At 50.9% G+C, this 14,673-nt stretch overlaps 1 protein-coding gene across 4 annotated transcripts in view; it reads left to right on the top strand.

Moving 5' to 3' along the window:
* Positions 1-5,814: 5,814 nt before the first annotated feature.
* The window catches only part of CAMSAP1 (calmodulin regulated spectrin associated protein 1), a 57,106-nt gene continuing 48,247 nt past the window's right edge, over positions 5,815-14,673 (top strand). For 3 of the 4 annotated variants that reach the window (XM_089914001.1, XM_022578172.3, XM_030761560.2), the window contains exons 1-2: positions 5,919-6,013; positions 6,176-6,335. In XM_089914001.1, coding sequence (XP_089770127.1) covers positions 6,176-6,335 — 160 coding nt within the window. In that variant the 5' untranslated portion in view covers positions 5,919-6,013. Of the gene's footprint in view, positions 6,014-6,175; positions 6,336-14,673 lie in introns of all 4 variants that reach the window. The other variant, XM_089914000.1, reaches the window with a different exon arrangement.

The following is a 14,673-nucleotide window of genomic DNA, read 5'->3' as shown; positions in this document are numbered from 1 at the left end:
GGTTCTCAAACTGTGACCTTCTCTCTGGAATGAGGAATGCTTCCTCAACTAGTTAGCATCTTCCATTTGTTGGGGGTTTTAGTTCTGCAGAAGAGCTCAGAGATACTGTTATGTGTGTCCCTTGAGGTGGAACCAGGACCTGCCCCGAGGCTGCACTGTTGTTTCTTGACTGTTCCTCCCTTGTCTCTGCATCCCCTCCCTTCCCTGATTAGCAAGTGTTTGAATCTGCCCTTTGGAACTCAGGGAAGGTCGCGGAGGCTGAAGCCTATTCCCTACAAACAAGAAACAGGGGCCATAGAAAGGCTTCCATGCCCAGGAGCCCCACAGGGTCCTGCTCGGTTTCAGAATCACACACTCTGTGGCCTTTTTTGTCTGGCTTCTCTCACTCAGCATCATGTTTTTAAGGTTCATCCATGTTGTAGCGTCTGTCAGGGCTTCCTTTTATGGCTGAATAACATTCCATTGTGCAGATGCACCGCATTTTTTCTATCCACCCACCTGCTGAGGGGCATCTAAGCCATTTCTGCCTTTTGGCTACTGTGAACACAGCTACTCTGAGCAGGTGTGTGCACGGCGTGTGACACCCTGGGGCTCTGAGGCTGGGACGCCTCCCCAGGACCCCTGTCCCCCTCCGGCTGCAGGTGACCCACCGCTAAGCTTTTCTGTACCAGGCACCCGGTGGGTAATCTGGTGAAGCCCACGGACCCCTTCTCAGCTAACCCCTTCTAGCACATACCATGAGATGAAAATGGAAATCAACTGTCTTGAAACATTACTATTAAAATATTTTAAAAATTGTGGTAGTCATACACATGCTTCTTTACTGATGCCTTAAATGAGCAGCTCTAGCCTGGGTCTGACAGCTGTTGTCACTGGATTAGTGATGAGCAGGACGCTGGCCGGTGGCATCCATGGCTCTCTTCTCCATGTGTTGGCACTGATGTCCGGCCTTATTTGGGCAGGGCTGACCTGCCCATCCTTTGGGGACAGCACTGCCAGGCCACGGAAGCACTGTCTTCCCTGCAATGAGTGTGAACTCAGTAGATGGCTGTCAGAATCCTACACACTCCACACATCGCTTGATTTCAAGGAGACTTCTTGTCTGTGTACATTGTGGGAAAACCGAAATCCGTTAGATTTTATGGAATTGAAACTAAAGCCAGAAAGATGTCATTATTTTATTTCTGTAAAGAAGAGGCAGCTGCCAAGTCAATAAAAGGGTTAAATTTGCCTTTTCTTCAAACTGAGTTTTCAGGGACTCAGCATAACGTGGTCACTACCTTCACCTGGCCATCGCGTCTTAGGCCCTAGCTCTAGAATCAGGCTGCTGGTCCGCTTCCTACCCTGCACTCCACATTCCCTGAATATAGCTGACATTCCACTAAGTGTGTGCATGGGGGCAACTTGGAGGGCACCTGGGGAATCAGTGTAAATAAAGAAAAGTGAGGGGAGCTTGGGGCTTGTGAGGGCCTTGGGGGAAAAGTAGGCAAAAAAACAGAAATCAGAAGGTGTAACCCCCAAGGATGGTCATTTTTGTTTCTGTGGGGGTGGAAGGGCCTTTGGGTCAGCTGGAGTGGAGGAGGGAGGAGCCACAGAAGCAGAGTTTGGGAGAAGGTGGGTCAGGGCAGCCAGCCCGAGGGCCCTGGTGCTGGAGGGAGTTTCCATCTTTCTCTCTGGGGTGGATTCTGAGGGACCCAGGGGTGGCCCCATGCCCTCACGCTCTGAGCTGGTGGGTCAATGGTTAGAGCAGAAATAAGTGAAATTAGAGACTAGAAAACAATAGGAAAAAATCACCAAAGCTAGGAGTTGGTTTTTTGAAAATAAACAAAATTGACAAGACTTTTGCTAGACTAACCAAGAAAAAAAGAGGACTCAAATCAACAAAAGCGTAAGTGAAAGAAGAGGGCTTCCCTGGCGGCACAGTGGTTGAGAGTCCGCCTGCTGATGCAGGGGGCACGGGTTCGTGCCCCGGTCCGGGAAGATCCCACATGCCGCGGAGCAGCTGGGCCCATGATCCATGGCCGCTGAGCCTGCGCGTCCGGAGCCTGTGCTCCGCGGCGGGAGAGGCCACAACAGTGAGAGGCCCGCGTACCACAAAAAAAAAAAAAAAAAAGAAGAGACATTACAACAGATACCAGAGAAATACACCGCAATTATGCTCCAACAAACTGGATAGCCTAGAAGGAATAAATTCCTAGAAACATACAGCATACCAAGACTGAATCATGAAGAAACAGAAAATCGAAATAAACCAATAATGACTAGAGATTGAATAAGTCATCAAACATCTCCCAACAGAGAAAAGCCCAGGACCAGATGGTTTCATCAATGGATGCTACCAAACGTTTAAAGAAGAATCAATGCCAATCCTTTTCAAATTCCTCCAAAAATTTTTAGAGGGGTGAATACTCCTAAACTCATTTTACAAGGCCAGCATTACCTTGATAACAAAGCCAAATAAGGACATTACAAGAAAAGAAAACTACAGGCCAATATCCTTGAAGAGTATAGATGTAAAAAATCTCAACAAAAGACTGACAATAGCACATTAAAGGATCATACACCATCATCAAGTGGGATTCATCCCTGGGATACAAGGATGGTTCAATATACATAAATCAATAAATGTATGAATGGAATAAAAGATAAAACTTATATGAGTATCTCAATAGATGCAAAAAAAGCGCATTTGATGAAATTCAACAGACTTTCATGTTAAGATCTCCACAAATTGGGTATAGAAGGAATTTAAGTCAACATAATAAACGGCACATATGACAATCACAGCTAGCATCATACTCAGTGGTGAAAGGTTGAAAGCTTTCCTTTTAAGACCAGAAACAAGACAAAGTTACCCACTCTCACCAGTCCTATTCAGCCTAGTACTGGAAGTCCTAGCCAGAACCATTTGGCAAGAAATAGAAATAAAGGACATACAAATTGGAAAGGAAGAAGTAACATTGTCTGTTTCCAGATGACATGACCTTATATATAGAAAACCCCAACGATTCCACCAAAAAACTGTTGGAACTAACAAACAAATTCGGTAAAGTTGCAGGACACAAAATTAACATTCAAAAAGTAGTTGCATTTCTGTACACTAACAACAAACTATCCGAAAAAGAAAAGAGGAAATCGATCCCTTTTACAATAGCATCAAAAACAATAAAATACTTAGGAATAAATTTAAGGCAGTTAACAATCTGTACACTGAAAACTATAAGACACTGATGACAGAAACTGAAGACACAAATAAATGTAAAGACATCTTGTGTTCATGGATCAGAAGAATTCATACTGTTAAAATGTCCACCCAACTCAAAGCCATCTGTAGATTCAATGTGATCCCTATCAAAATTCCAATGACATTTTTCTCAGAAGGAGAAAAAAACAATCCTAAAATTCATATGGAACCATAAAAAATTCCCATACACAAAGGTAACTAGGTGAGGTGATGGATGTGTTAACTAAACTTATTGTGGTAATCATTTCACAGTACACACCTACACCTAGAGCAAATGATCACATTGCACACCTTAAACTTCCACAATATTATATGTCATTTATTTAATCTCAGTAAAGTTCCAAAAAATGATTTGCCAAACTTGAAAAAAAATTATATGCTATGACCAAGAGGATTTATCCCATGAATTCAAGGCTGGTTCAATATCTGAAAATCATTAATGTAATATACTACATTAATAGAATGAGTAAAAGTAGCACACATGATCATCTCAATAGTCACACACACGAGAAGCATTTGCTGAAATCCAACACCCTTTCATGATAAAAACACTCAACAAAATAGGAATAGATGGGAACGTCCTCAACCTGATAAATACAAACCCCCCAGAGTTAACATCATACATACTCCGTGGTGAAAGACTGGATGCTTTTCTAACAGCAGAAACAAGACAAAGATGTCTACTCTGCTACTTCTATTTAACGTTGTGGTGGAGGTTCTCCCAGGGAATTAGATGAGAAGAATAAAAGATTCAGCTGAAAAGGAAGAGGTACAACTATCTCTAGACACGATCTCATATGTAGATAATCCTGATTGATCCTCCCCCAAATTGTTACAACTAATAAGGTTGCGGGAAACAAAGTCAAGATCAATAAAAACCCCTGGAGTTGCCCTCCACCCCTTCTTTCTAGGAACTCCGTACCCCACCTGTCAGGGGATGGTCTTCCTTCCTCGTCCTTCCTACCACCTATTCTTCACCCAGGAAACAGAATGATCCCTCTAAAGGGTCAGTCACATCCTTCCTCCCCGTGTTCAGAGTTCCTCCGTGGCTTCCCATCTCACTCAGAGAACAGGTCAAGGGTCTTACTGTGCAGGATGCGCCACTGCCTCTCCGCCCCTGCGCCCCTTTCCTACCAGTGTCTCTGGATCCTAGGTTCCGGATTCAGTGCCTCCCTGCACTCTCGTCTCAGAGTCCCTGTGCCTGCTGTACCCCCTGCCCAGACCGCAGCTGCCCCGGGTACACGCTCCTGCTTGCCCCTCACTTCCTGCAGGTCTTTGCTCAAGTGCCCCCTTACGGTTTTCCTTGCCTGCCTGCCCCCCAGACCCGTTACCCTTTCACCACCTCATGTCCTACACACGCAGTCACATTCTCCGCTAGACCTCAGCTCCCTGGGGCGGGGGGGGGGGGTGGCGGTGGGGCGGGCCGGGATTTGTGTTTTGTTCTCTGCTGTGAGCCAGAGTGAGGCTCATGCCTGCACAGGAATAAGTGTTCGTGGATGACAGGCTGAGTCCTCGGAGCTTACGTCGCTTGATAACCTGATTTAGGATGCTGGGTGAAGTGGAAGTTGGTAGCACCTTAAAAACCGCTGGAGGCTGGGAGCAGCTGTGACCTTCACTCCCAGGGCCCCTTACTCATGGGAAACCATTTCTTCCTGCTGTCCTCCAGGCCTTGGGTCCCTGGACCCTGGCGTATGGCACAGGAGTGAGTCGCCCTGTCTTAGTTTGGCTGTGAGGTCTTCAGAAGCCTCACTTACACAGGAGGTTTCACGGTGTTATTATAATTATTAGCCCGATACAGTTCCCGTGGTGGTGACTTTGTCAGGACGAAGCCAGCCCCTTTTGGAGGATGTGCCAGAGGCCCGTCCCCATGGCTACTCTCAGGGGTGAGGACGCTGCAGTTTGTCTCGGGTGTCCAGACGCCCACCTTCCCTGGACCAGGCCCTGGAGACCATGGTTAGTGCCCACTCGGGGCGCGCCCGGGCACAGGTGATCCCGGCAGACTCTACACGCTGCAGGTGGAGGGGGTCTCCTTGGCCTCCAGTGCTGCGTGGGGAGGGGTATTCCGGAGGCGGCTCTCCGGGTGGGGTCCCCGGGCTCCCAGTCCCTATGGTAGGAGGCGCCCCAGGCTCTCTGGGTTACTTGTGTGTGTGGGTCTCTAGGCACCGAGGGCCGCTATGGGGTGAGGCGCCCCCGGCCTCCCAGCGCTGCGCTCCGGGAGGGGGAACCCCCGGGGCTGTTGTGGGGTGGAGGGTCGCGGTCGGCCTGCACAGGCGCTCGGCCCGTCGGGCGGCGGCTGGGGGCCAGTGGTCCGGACAACCCAACGCCGGGGAGGGGGAGGCGCGGCCCAGACAAAGAGATGCTGCGGGAGCCGCCGGGGCCTGTCCGCCCGCGCCGCCCGCGCGCGGCCCCGCGCCCGCGCCCGCGGAAAGGGGACGGGCCTCGGGCGGCACCCACTGCGCCTGCGGAAGGGGGCGGGGCGAGCGCGGGCCGGCGCCCACTGCGCCTGCGGAAGGGGGCGGGACGGGCGCGGGCTGGAGCCGCACCCACTGCGCCTGCGCCGGCTTCGGCGGCGCGCGCGCTCCCGCCGGTTGGCCACCTCCTTAGCCGCCGCCGCCGCCGCCTACGGCTCCGCGCACGCGCCCCCAGCCCCGGCCCGAGGCCTCGGCCCGCGCCCCCTGGCTCGCCGCCCCCCGGCCCCGCGGGCCCCGGCTCGGCCGCGCAGCATGCAGCAGCAACACCCGCGGCGGCGGCGACGGCGGCGGCTCTGAGGTGAGGCGGCGGGGACGCGAGCCGGGCGGCGGCGGGGCGCGGGGGGCGCGGGCGGTCGGTGCCCCGCGGCCCCACGCGGGTCCCGGGCGCGGCGAGGGGCGCGGCGCCTTTGTCCCGCCCGGTCCGGCGCGGCCGGCGCTGCAGCGGCCCTTTTGTGTGCAGATGGTGGACGCGGGCGGCTGCCCGATCGGGGAGGGCTGGAGGAGGATGGAGGCCGCGCCCGACGGCGCCGTGGACATCGTGCCGCTGGACCGCTACGACCCGGCGCGGGCCAAGATCGCCGCCAACCTGCAGTGGATCTGCGCCAAGGCCTATGGCCGAGGTGGGCCGGGGGCGCGGGGGAGGGGCCGGGCCTTTGTGCAGTGTCCCCGGCGTGCGGGGCGCGGAGGCGCGGGCTGGCCCGGTGCGCTCTGCGCTCGCGTCGGGGGGCGCGCGGGTCCTGCAGGTGCGGCCAGGGATCGGCGCTCCCCTGCGCTCGCGGGCGGAACCTCTCCTGTTCGGGCGGGTCGGGCGGGAGTCCAGGGCAGAAACCCTTGGCCCCGGCCTTTCCCGATTCTTACCAAATGTCAGGTGTGGAATTCCCTAACGAGCATTCCTTTTAAATGGGTAGGGTTTCATCCGAATCATTACCTTCGGTTGATTCCTGTTTCGAAGAACTAGATAACCTTGTTATGGTCAGGCCCTAATATGTTTAGTGGATTAAGACGCTCCGATTTCCGGCTCTTGGAATCTTACAGACCAAGTGATTCTCGTGATTGCTTGGCTCCGAAGGCTGTCTTTGATTAATTTCAGGTGCTTCGTTTCCGGTACAAAATTGAGTGCCGTGGAATCTTTAAATTTGAAGCATTTGTTTAAAAATTGCCTCTATTCTGGTGAAAACGCTCCTGTTTGTAGAGTGAGACCGAAGTGGAGAGAGAGCCGTTTCAGAAGAGAATCTGGTTGACTGGTTTTGAAAACTTGCTGAGCGGGCGTTTCCCGGTGACAGGATCTCACCGGTTGGAGTGGCCTGTGCTGTGGATGGACTCGTCATGAGGATAAACACGCCCTGCAAGTCCTAGGGATTGAATGCAGCGCCTCATTTGAAGTTGGTTTTATAGCGTGCAAGGAGAGTTTCCCCCTTTATTTTGTAGATTTCAGTGTTACAGTTCTTTTTTATACTTCCACCGAGCTTTATCCAGTTCCACGTAGTGTGATGGGGAAACAGTGATTTTTGGGAAAATACAGAATTGATGAAAAGCACGTATGAAGTTTTAGAGTTAGGGACAGTGAACGAGTCATCCCGGAGCGGCCGCTCAAGTATGGAGCGGCCAGTTTAAGGAAAAGGCTGTGACGGTTGAGCTTCGCAGGGCAGTGTGCGGCTGTCCCAACTCCGTGGCCTCCCCTTACACCCACCTCATGTCTCGTGTTGGCTGTCGGTTTGCTTTCCTTTATATTTCAGCACATTTGTTTACATCGCTAAACTCTTGCGGTTTCGTTTTACGTGTTTTTGCACCTGTCATGGCGACCGCTTTATTCTCATCAGGTTCTTGGATTCTTCCTAGCTTCCTTCCATCTTCCCCGTCTTGCTTTTCCAGTGCTGTGTAGTATTTCACAGGAAGCCTGTTCACCGTTTCTGGGCGCTGGCTGGGTTCCAGTTCTCTGCTCTTAAGCACAGTGCGTTCTTGGGCATGGCTCTTGGGGCACATGTGCAAAGTTTCACTCCTGTGTGTATTTTTAAGATTTTTGCATATGGAGGTGGCTAAGGTTCTGGTACTGAATGCTATATAGACACAGATGCTTTTAAAAAGCCCTCTCGTTGTTTGCTTTCCAATTTCTTAAGCTCAGTGAATGCATTTTTATCTTGTTGCATTTAGCTTTGGCATTCAGCATGGGACTTGTCAGCTCTCTGGCAATAAATATGCATCTCTTTCAGTGTCACTGTTGGATTAGTCGGGTTTTATTTCCAGTACCAAGTCACTCTTTAATACTTGTTGACTCTTCAGATAACTAATTCAAAAGCTGATATTAAAATTGGCTTTAAAGTTTTGAAATGACTGAAGGTGTGTATTTATAGAACAGAACGTGGGCAGGAGCTGCAGGAGACGAGAGGCTGTCTGAGGCTCTAAGGCTGGGCTGCACGTTGCCCATCCCTTGGCTGGGTTGTGCTCATCAAACTGACCTCAGGAGGTCTGCTCTCCAGTCAGTTTTGCAAAATGAGGATGCTTTTCCATTCTGTACCTTGCTTCAGGAAGGGGAGCCGGTGTAATTTTTTTTCTAACTGAGAGCTGCTCTTTAAATTTACAAATTTGGGTGATCCCATTTCAGATGACGGAGAAGACTCGCCTGGGCTCAGCTGAAGTGATTTATTCTATTTAGTGGGCGCGGGGCGTCACAGCCTGGGTGGGAGGTTCCCTGCTACCCAGCGTGGGGTGCTGTCTTTCAGGAGACAGGTTGGGGAGGGGGTTTTGTTAGGATAGCGTGGATCTTTGCCCCCAGAGCTCTTCCTAACCCAGGGGCCTGGTCTTTGTTTCGTCTTCTGGACGTCTCCACGTGCGTCTCCAGCTTAGCTTTCAGTTAACTAGACGTGGCAGTTTCAGTCTGCATGCTTTAATTGTAAATCAGCTTTTGGTGGGCATGATGGTGGAAGTGGCTTAAATCTTTACTTGTTACACGGTTGTTCATCAGGTAGCTAAATGAAACCCAGCCCTGTTTGTATAGGAACTGAAAGCATGCGGACGCTCTAGGGCTAGGTGCTCTGAGGCTGCCTTGTTTTGCGTTTGCCTTTTGGGACTCTCTCTGTGTCCCCAAGGCCACCGTCTGCCATTTGGAGTAAGTGGGGGGGCTCAGGAGCTCACCCTTGGCCAGGCCTGGAGGAGGCATATGGTTGTACAGAAACGTTTCCTCCAGTTTTCTGCATCTGGTGCCACAGCCAAGAACTGTGGGCCAGCTTGTGCTTTTATTTTTAGATTCTTCTCCTCTTTTTTGGGTTAACTCTTGTTTCGTGGACAGTGTTTTAATTATTTCTTCAGAAATAATATATTGGATATGTGGAAAGTTGTTCACTTAAAAGTGTCAGTAAGAAGTAGTAGAACCTGCTTAGCTGGAATATTTTTGTGACGTCCTTTTGGGTGAAAGTTGTAGTTAATTGGTAAAGTTTACAGGTGTGACTTGGAAGTTTATTTTACAGAATGGAGTGCTGGACTGGAGCTACTGCATTCCTGGCCTTTGATTTTAGTCCATGACCTCAGGAAACCTAAAGGTATTTGGGCCTTGGTTTCAGGGACAGTGGGGGAGTAATAGCTTTTGTTATCTCCCAAGGACAATGTTGAAAAAGTGACCCAGGGAAAGTACTAGAAGGCACTCGGCTCCTCGCAAGTGTGTTGCTGTGTAGCTCAGTGGTGGTCATTTCGCCCTCTGAGGAGCCCTGGAAACCAAGTTGCAACTCACCACGAGCTGAGCTGCCCTGCCCTGAACCACGCCAGACTGGACCGTAGGGGCCACCAGGGTTACCCTTCCCTTTTTACCAGCAGTCAGCTGGGATTGAGAGGGGCCACAGGGCTGTCCGGAGCCCACTGCTAGTGAGGGGTGGACACTCTTGTCCTTCCACAATCTTGTTAATTAAACCACTGATTTGGAAACCGCGTTGTGGGAGGGGAAATCTGTGCAGCCATGGGCGGGGTATTTGTAACCAAGCCACCGCCGGCTGTCTCATTACTTAGACCACAAGGACAGCTCGGGCTCTCTGTTTGCTTAATTGATATTAGGAGCAAAATCCCTTCGTTGTCAACTCCAGGGGGTCACCACCTTCCTTTGTTGTCTGATGTTTGGCTAAAAGGGAGCACGTGCTCAGCACTCCTCTCCCGGCCCAGAACTGGTAATGAAATCGGCCACTGCTCTCGCCCCTGGACTAGCGGGGGACCAGTGGCTGCTCGAGTCTTGGTGGGGAGGCCCTCGTTCGTAAGCACGTTGGCAAGTTTCTTTGATGTGATGATTTGCTCAGATTATTGGTTATTGAGTTAGATTTTATATTTTAATAGTCTTTTGTTTTTAGCACGGGATTTTTTTCTTTTTTTTGTGGTACGCGGGCCTCTCACTGCTGTGGCCTCTCCCGTTGCGGAGCACAGGCTCCGGACACGCAGGCTCAGTGGCCATGGCTCACGGGCCCAGCCGCTCCGCGGCGTGTGGGATCCTCCCGGACCGGGGCACGAACCCGTGTCCCCTGCATCGGCAGGCGGACTCTAAACCACTGCGCCACCAGGGAAGCCCCTTAGCATGGGATTTGAGTGCTGCTTAGTTGGGAGCTTACAGAGCAGCCTGGGTGCATCTGCTCAGTGGTACTAGGTACTGTGGGGGTCAGATCGCTGGCTGGCATTGTAGCCTGACCTTCCGCTCTGCTTGGGTGTGCTGAGAACTGCCTGGTGTCTGTGAGGTCAGGGGTTAGGGTTATCCCATTTAGTGCCATGTCTGCAGGACAGAGTCAGTGCTCACATACTTGTCAGATTGGTGATAGAGTTGGAAATGTCTTTGAAACAGGTGGAATAGAAAGATTTCTGTCCTGGTGGCCGTACATGGATCAATTTTCATTTCTAAAGCTATGGCAGTTTGTACAAGTTCCGTTTCCTGTCCTGATGCCACAAATTGAATATTAGCCAAGGAATGTAAATCTGTCTTTAAGTTCAGACTTTGAATCTGAGCGACCCTCAAAAGGGTCGGCCACTGTTGTGCTTCAGGATGTTAAATTTGTGGAAGTATTCTTACAAAAAGCCCTTAATATTTTCTCTGTATTACGTTTATCCTCCTGATAGCTTATAGGCTTCTGCTATTGGTTTTTTGGCGGCTGTATCACCATTGTATGTACCAATCTCCTGTTCTACTTCCTACTTCAACTGTTGAAAAACTCAGATTGCTGTCATTTTTCATCTAATCACATGGTGACCAGGATGGAGCCAATATTACGTTCATGCAGCCAGTCATAGCTGTCATGTGCATATGAAGTTGTATGATGTTATCTCTTTAGTTGCTTAAAAGTCACATGAATTATTGACACATACAAAGGAAAATGAAATAATGCAAGGACTGAAAAATGGCGGCATGGCATTAGTCCACGGGCTGTCTTGAGGTAGAATATGGAACTGTCAGGTGGGCACACAGGGGCCAGGGCTGCAGGCAGGGGGCAGTGGTCGCTGTGGGAGGGCTGCCTGGGGAGGCTCCGTGGGGAGACGGGCTTTGAAGGGTGCCTGATATTTGGAACACCACCCCCAAGAGTAGAGCAGAGCGCATCTGGCAGGTTCCGTGCAGAGGAAGGAGAGTTCTTGGGCCCTGAGTCGATTAACCTTGTTGTGACAGAGGATTTGTGGACCGAAATAGTAGGTGATTAGTTTGGAAAATAGTGAGGGCCAGATTGTTCACGGTGTTGCAGGCTGGCTAGCGAGTTCTTTCACGATGTATGCCTCGGGAGGTTTTCGCGTAGGGTGGTGATGGGATGAGAGACAGCCTGGCAAGGTTCTTCTAGCAGGTTAGAGTGGGAAGAGGCTGTAGTCAGTGGAGTATCCAGGAGCTCGTCTTAGCCCGTTGAGGCCGCTGTAACAAGATATCAGAGACTGGGTGGCTTAAGAACAACAGACATTTTTCTCATGATTTTGGAGGGTGGAAGTTCAAGGTCAGGGTGCCGGTAGATTCGGTGTCTGGTGAGAGCCTGCTTCCTGATTTGTAGACGGCCGTCTTCTCACTGCGCCCTCATGGCAGAAAGGGTGAGAGAGCTTCATTACATGGGCTCAGATCCCATTCATGAGGGCTCCACCCTCATGACCTAATCGCCTTCCCAAAGCCCCATCTCCTAATACTTTCTTCACCTTGGGGGTTAGGTTTCATTACATGAATTTTGGGGGACACACCCGTTAAGTCCATTGCAGAGCTGATGTCGCTTTGGCTTGAAGAACCAAGGTCTTGGCCAGCTTGTCGGCAGTGGGAATTAGGAAGGTGGGTTGAGCCAACAGATACTAGGAAAGCGGAGTCGTCGAGACTGGGCTGATGACGAGGTGGGCTGGCAAGTGGGCGTGCACGCGGAAGGGTCAGCTGGGAGGCCACCTGGAGCCTGTGGCGCCCTTGACGGGAATATTTATAGTCTTTATTCCCTGGAGCTTTCCTACTTTCATGGCTTTGTTGTCACATAGAGAGAGGTGATCTTTGAGTTTTATTTCTGTTTCTGATTTCTTTCGTGTTCCCTCGCCTAGCCCTCTCTTTCTTATTGTCCACGCTAACTAGTTCACTTAAATATCCCTCAGTCACTGTCCTCCAGTTATTTCAAACTCAGGCAAAAGTAAACTTGAATCAGTTCAGCTGAACAGTATGTTGTGGCCTGTGGGGTCCTCAGCTTCTCAGGGCTCACGGGGTGCTGGCCGTGGCCTTGCAAACGTAGACCTGTGATGCAAGGCCAAGGAGACTAGTGCCTGAGAGAGGAGCAAGTGCTCTGGCAGAGCAGGTAAGGGAGGGTGAGAAACTCCCCTGAGGGAATCTGGAATGTTCCATTCAAGAAGGTAAAGCTGAGTGTGCGGAACCGAGTGAAGGTGAGGGAACAGAGAACCGGGACAAGGAAGGCGGGGAGAGTGCTGCGTCCTCCAGGCTAAGGGAGAGCGTAGCTAAGGGAGAGCATAGCGCTAAGGGAGAGCATAGCGTAAGGGAGAGCGTAGCTAAGGGAGAGCATAGCGCTAAGGGAGAGCATAGCGCTAAGGGAGAGCATAGCGCTAAGGGAGAGTATAGCTAAGGGAGAGCATAGCTAAGGGAGAGCGTAGCTAAGGGAGAGCATAGCGCTAAGGGAGAGCATAGCTAAGGGAGAGCATAGCGCTAAGGGAGAGCATAGCTAAGGGAGAGCGTAGCTAAGGGAGAGCATAGCGCTAAGGGAGAGCATAGCGCTAAGGGAGAGCATAGCTAAGGGAGAGCATAGCTAAGGGAGAGCATAGCGCTAAGGGAGAGCATAGCGCTAAGGGAGAGCATAGCGCTAAGGGAGAGCATAGCTAAGGGAGAGCATAGCTAAGGGAGAGCATAGCGCTAAGGGAGAGCATAGCGCTAAGGGAGAGCGTAGCTAAGGGAGAGCGTAGCTAAGGGAGAGCATAGCGCTAAGGGAGAGCATGGCTAAGGAAGAGCATGGCTAAGGGAGAGCATAGCTAAGGGAGAGCATAGCTAAGGGAGAGCATAGCTAAGGGAGAGCATGGCTAAGGGAGAGCATGGCTAAGGGAGAGCATAGCTAAGGGAGAGCATAGCTAAGGGAGAGCATAGTGCTAAGGGAGAGCATAGCTAAGGGAGAGCATAGCTAAGGGAGAGCATAGCGCTAAGGGAGAGCATAGCTAAGGGAGAGCATAGCGCTAAGGGAGAGCATAGCTAAGGGAGAGCATAGCGCTAAGGGAGAGCATAGCTAAGGGAGAGCATAGCTAAGGGAGAGCATAGCGCTAAGGGAGAGCATAGCTAAGGGAGAGCATAGCGCTAAGGGAGAGCATAGCTAAGGGAGAGCATAGCGCTAAGGGAGAGCATAGTGCTAAGGGAGAGCATAGCTAAGGAAGAGCATGGCTAAGGGAGAGCATAGCGCTAAGGGAGAGCATAGCTAAGGGAGAGCATAGCGCTAAGGGAGAGCATAGCTAAGGGAGAGCATAGCTAAGGGAGAGCATAGCGCTAAGGGAGAGCATAGCGCTAAGGGAGAGCATAGCGCTAAGGGAGAGCATAGCTAAGGGAGAGCATAGCGCTAAGGGAGAGCATAGTGCTAAGGGAGAGCATAGCTAAGGAAGAGCATGGCTAAGGGAGAGCATAGCGCTAAGGGAGAGCATAGCTAAGGGAGAGCATAGCGCTAAGGGAGAGCATAGCTAAGGGAGAGCATAGCGCTAAGGGAGAGCATAGCTAAGGGAGAGCATAGCGCTAAGGGAGAGCATAGCTAAGGAAGAGCATAGCTAAGGGAGAGCATAGCGCTAAGGGAGAGCATAGCTAAGGGAGAGCATAGCGCTAAGGGAGAGCATAGCTAAGGGAGAGCATAGCTAAGGGAGAGCATAGCGCTAAGGGAGAGCATAGCTAAGGGAGAGCATAGCGCTAAGGGAGAGCATAGCTAAGGGAGAGCATAGCGCTAAGGGAGAGCATAGTGCTAAGGGAGAGCATAGCTAAGGAAGAGCATGGCTAAGGGAGAGCATAGCTAAGGGAGAGCATGGCGCTAAGGGAGAGCATGGCGCTAAGGGAGAGCATAGCTAAGGGAGAGCATAGCTAAGGGAGAGCATAGCGCTAAGGGAGAGCATAGTGCTAAGGGAGAGCATAGCTAAGGAAGAGCATGGCTAAGGGAGAGCATAGCTAAGGGAGAGCATGGCGCTCTAGTTGGGGTGGAATGTGGACTTAGCTGCTGCAGAGTTGAGATGAATGTGAGATGAATGTAGATTGGACAGAACGCCTAGGGCCAGATCTTGGAATGCCTTGAATGGCTGATAATTTGGGGTTTTTTGTTGTATGTGGATTGGGGAGCCATTGAAGATTTCTCAGGAGGGAAGAGATGTATTAAACCTTGGCTTTTTAGAGAAGTCTCTGTAGGATGGGTTAATGCCCGTTGTTGGGTATACAGTGAAGAATTTTATTTTGCACCTTTGAGGAAACGAACTTCATTGAGATGTACTTTACATACAATAAAATGCACACTTTTTTTTTTTTTTGCG

This window comes from Delphinapterus leucas, chromosome 6 (genome assembly GCF_059928025.1).
Source record: "Delphinapterus leucas isolate spDelLeu-1000000601 "Yukka" chromosome 6, BTC_Dleu_Yukka2, whole genome shotgun sequence".
NCBI classification, from domain to species: domain Eukaryota; kingdom Metazoa; phylum Chordata; class Mammalia; order Artiodactyla; family Monodontidae; genus Delphinapterus; species Delphinapterus leucas.
Note: the sequence above shows the minus strand (reverse complement) of the source record. Positions and strands in the feature narration are given on the sequence as shown.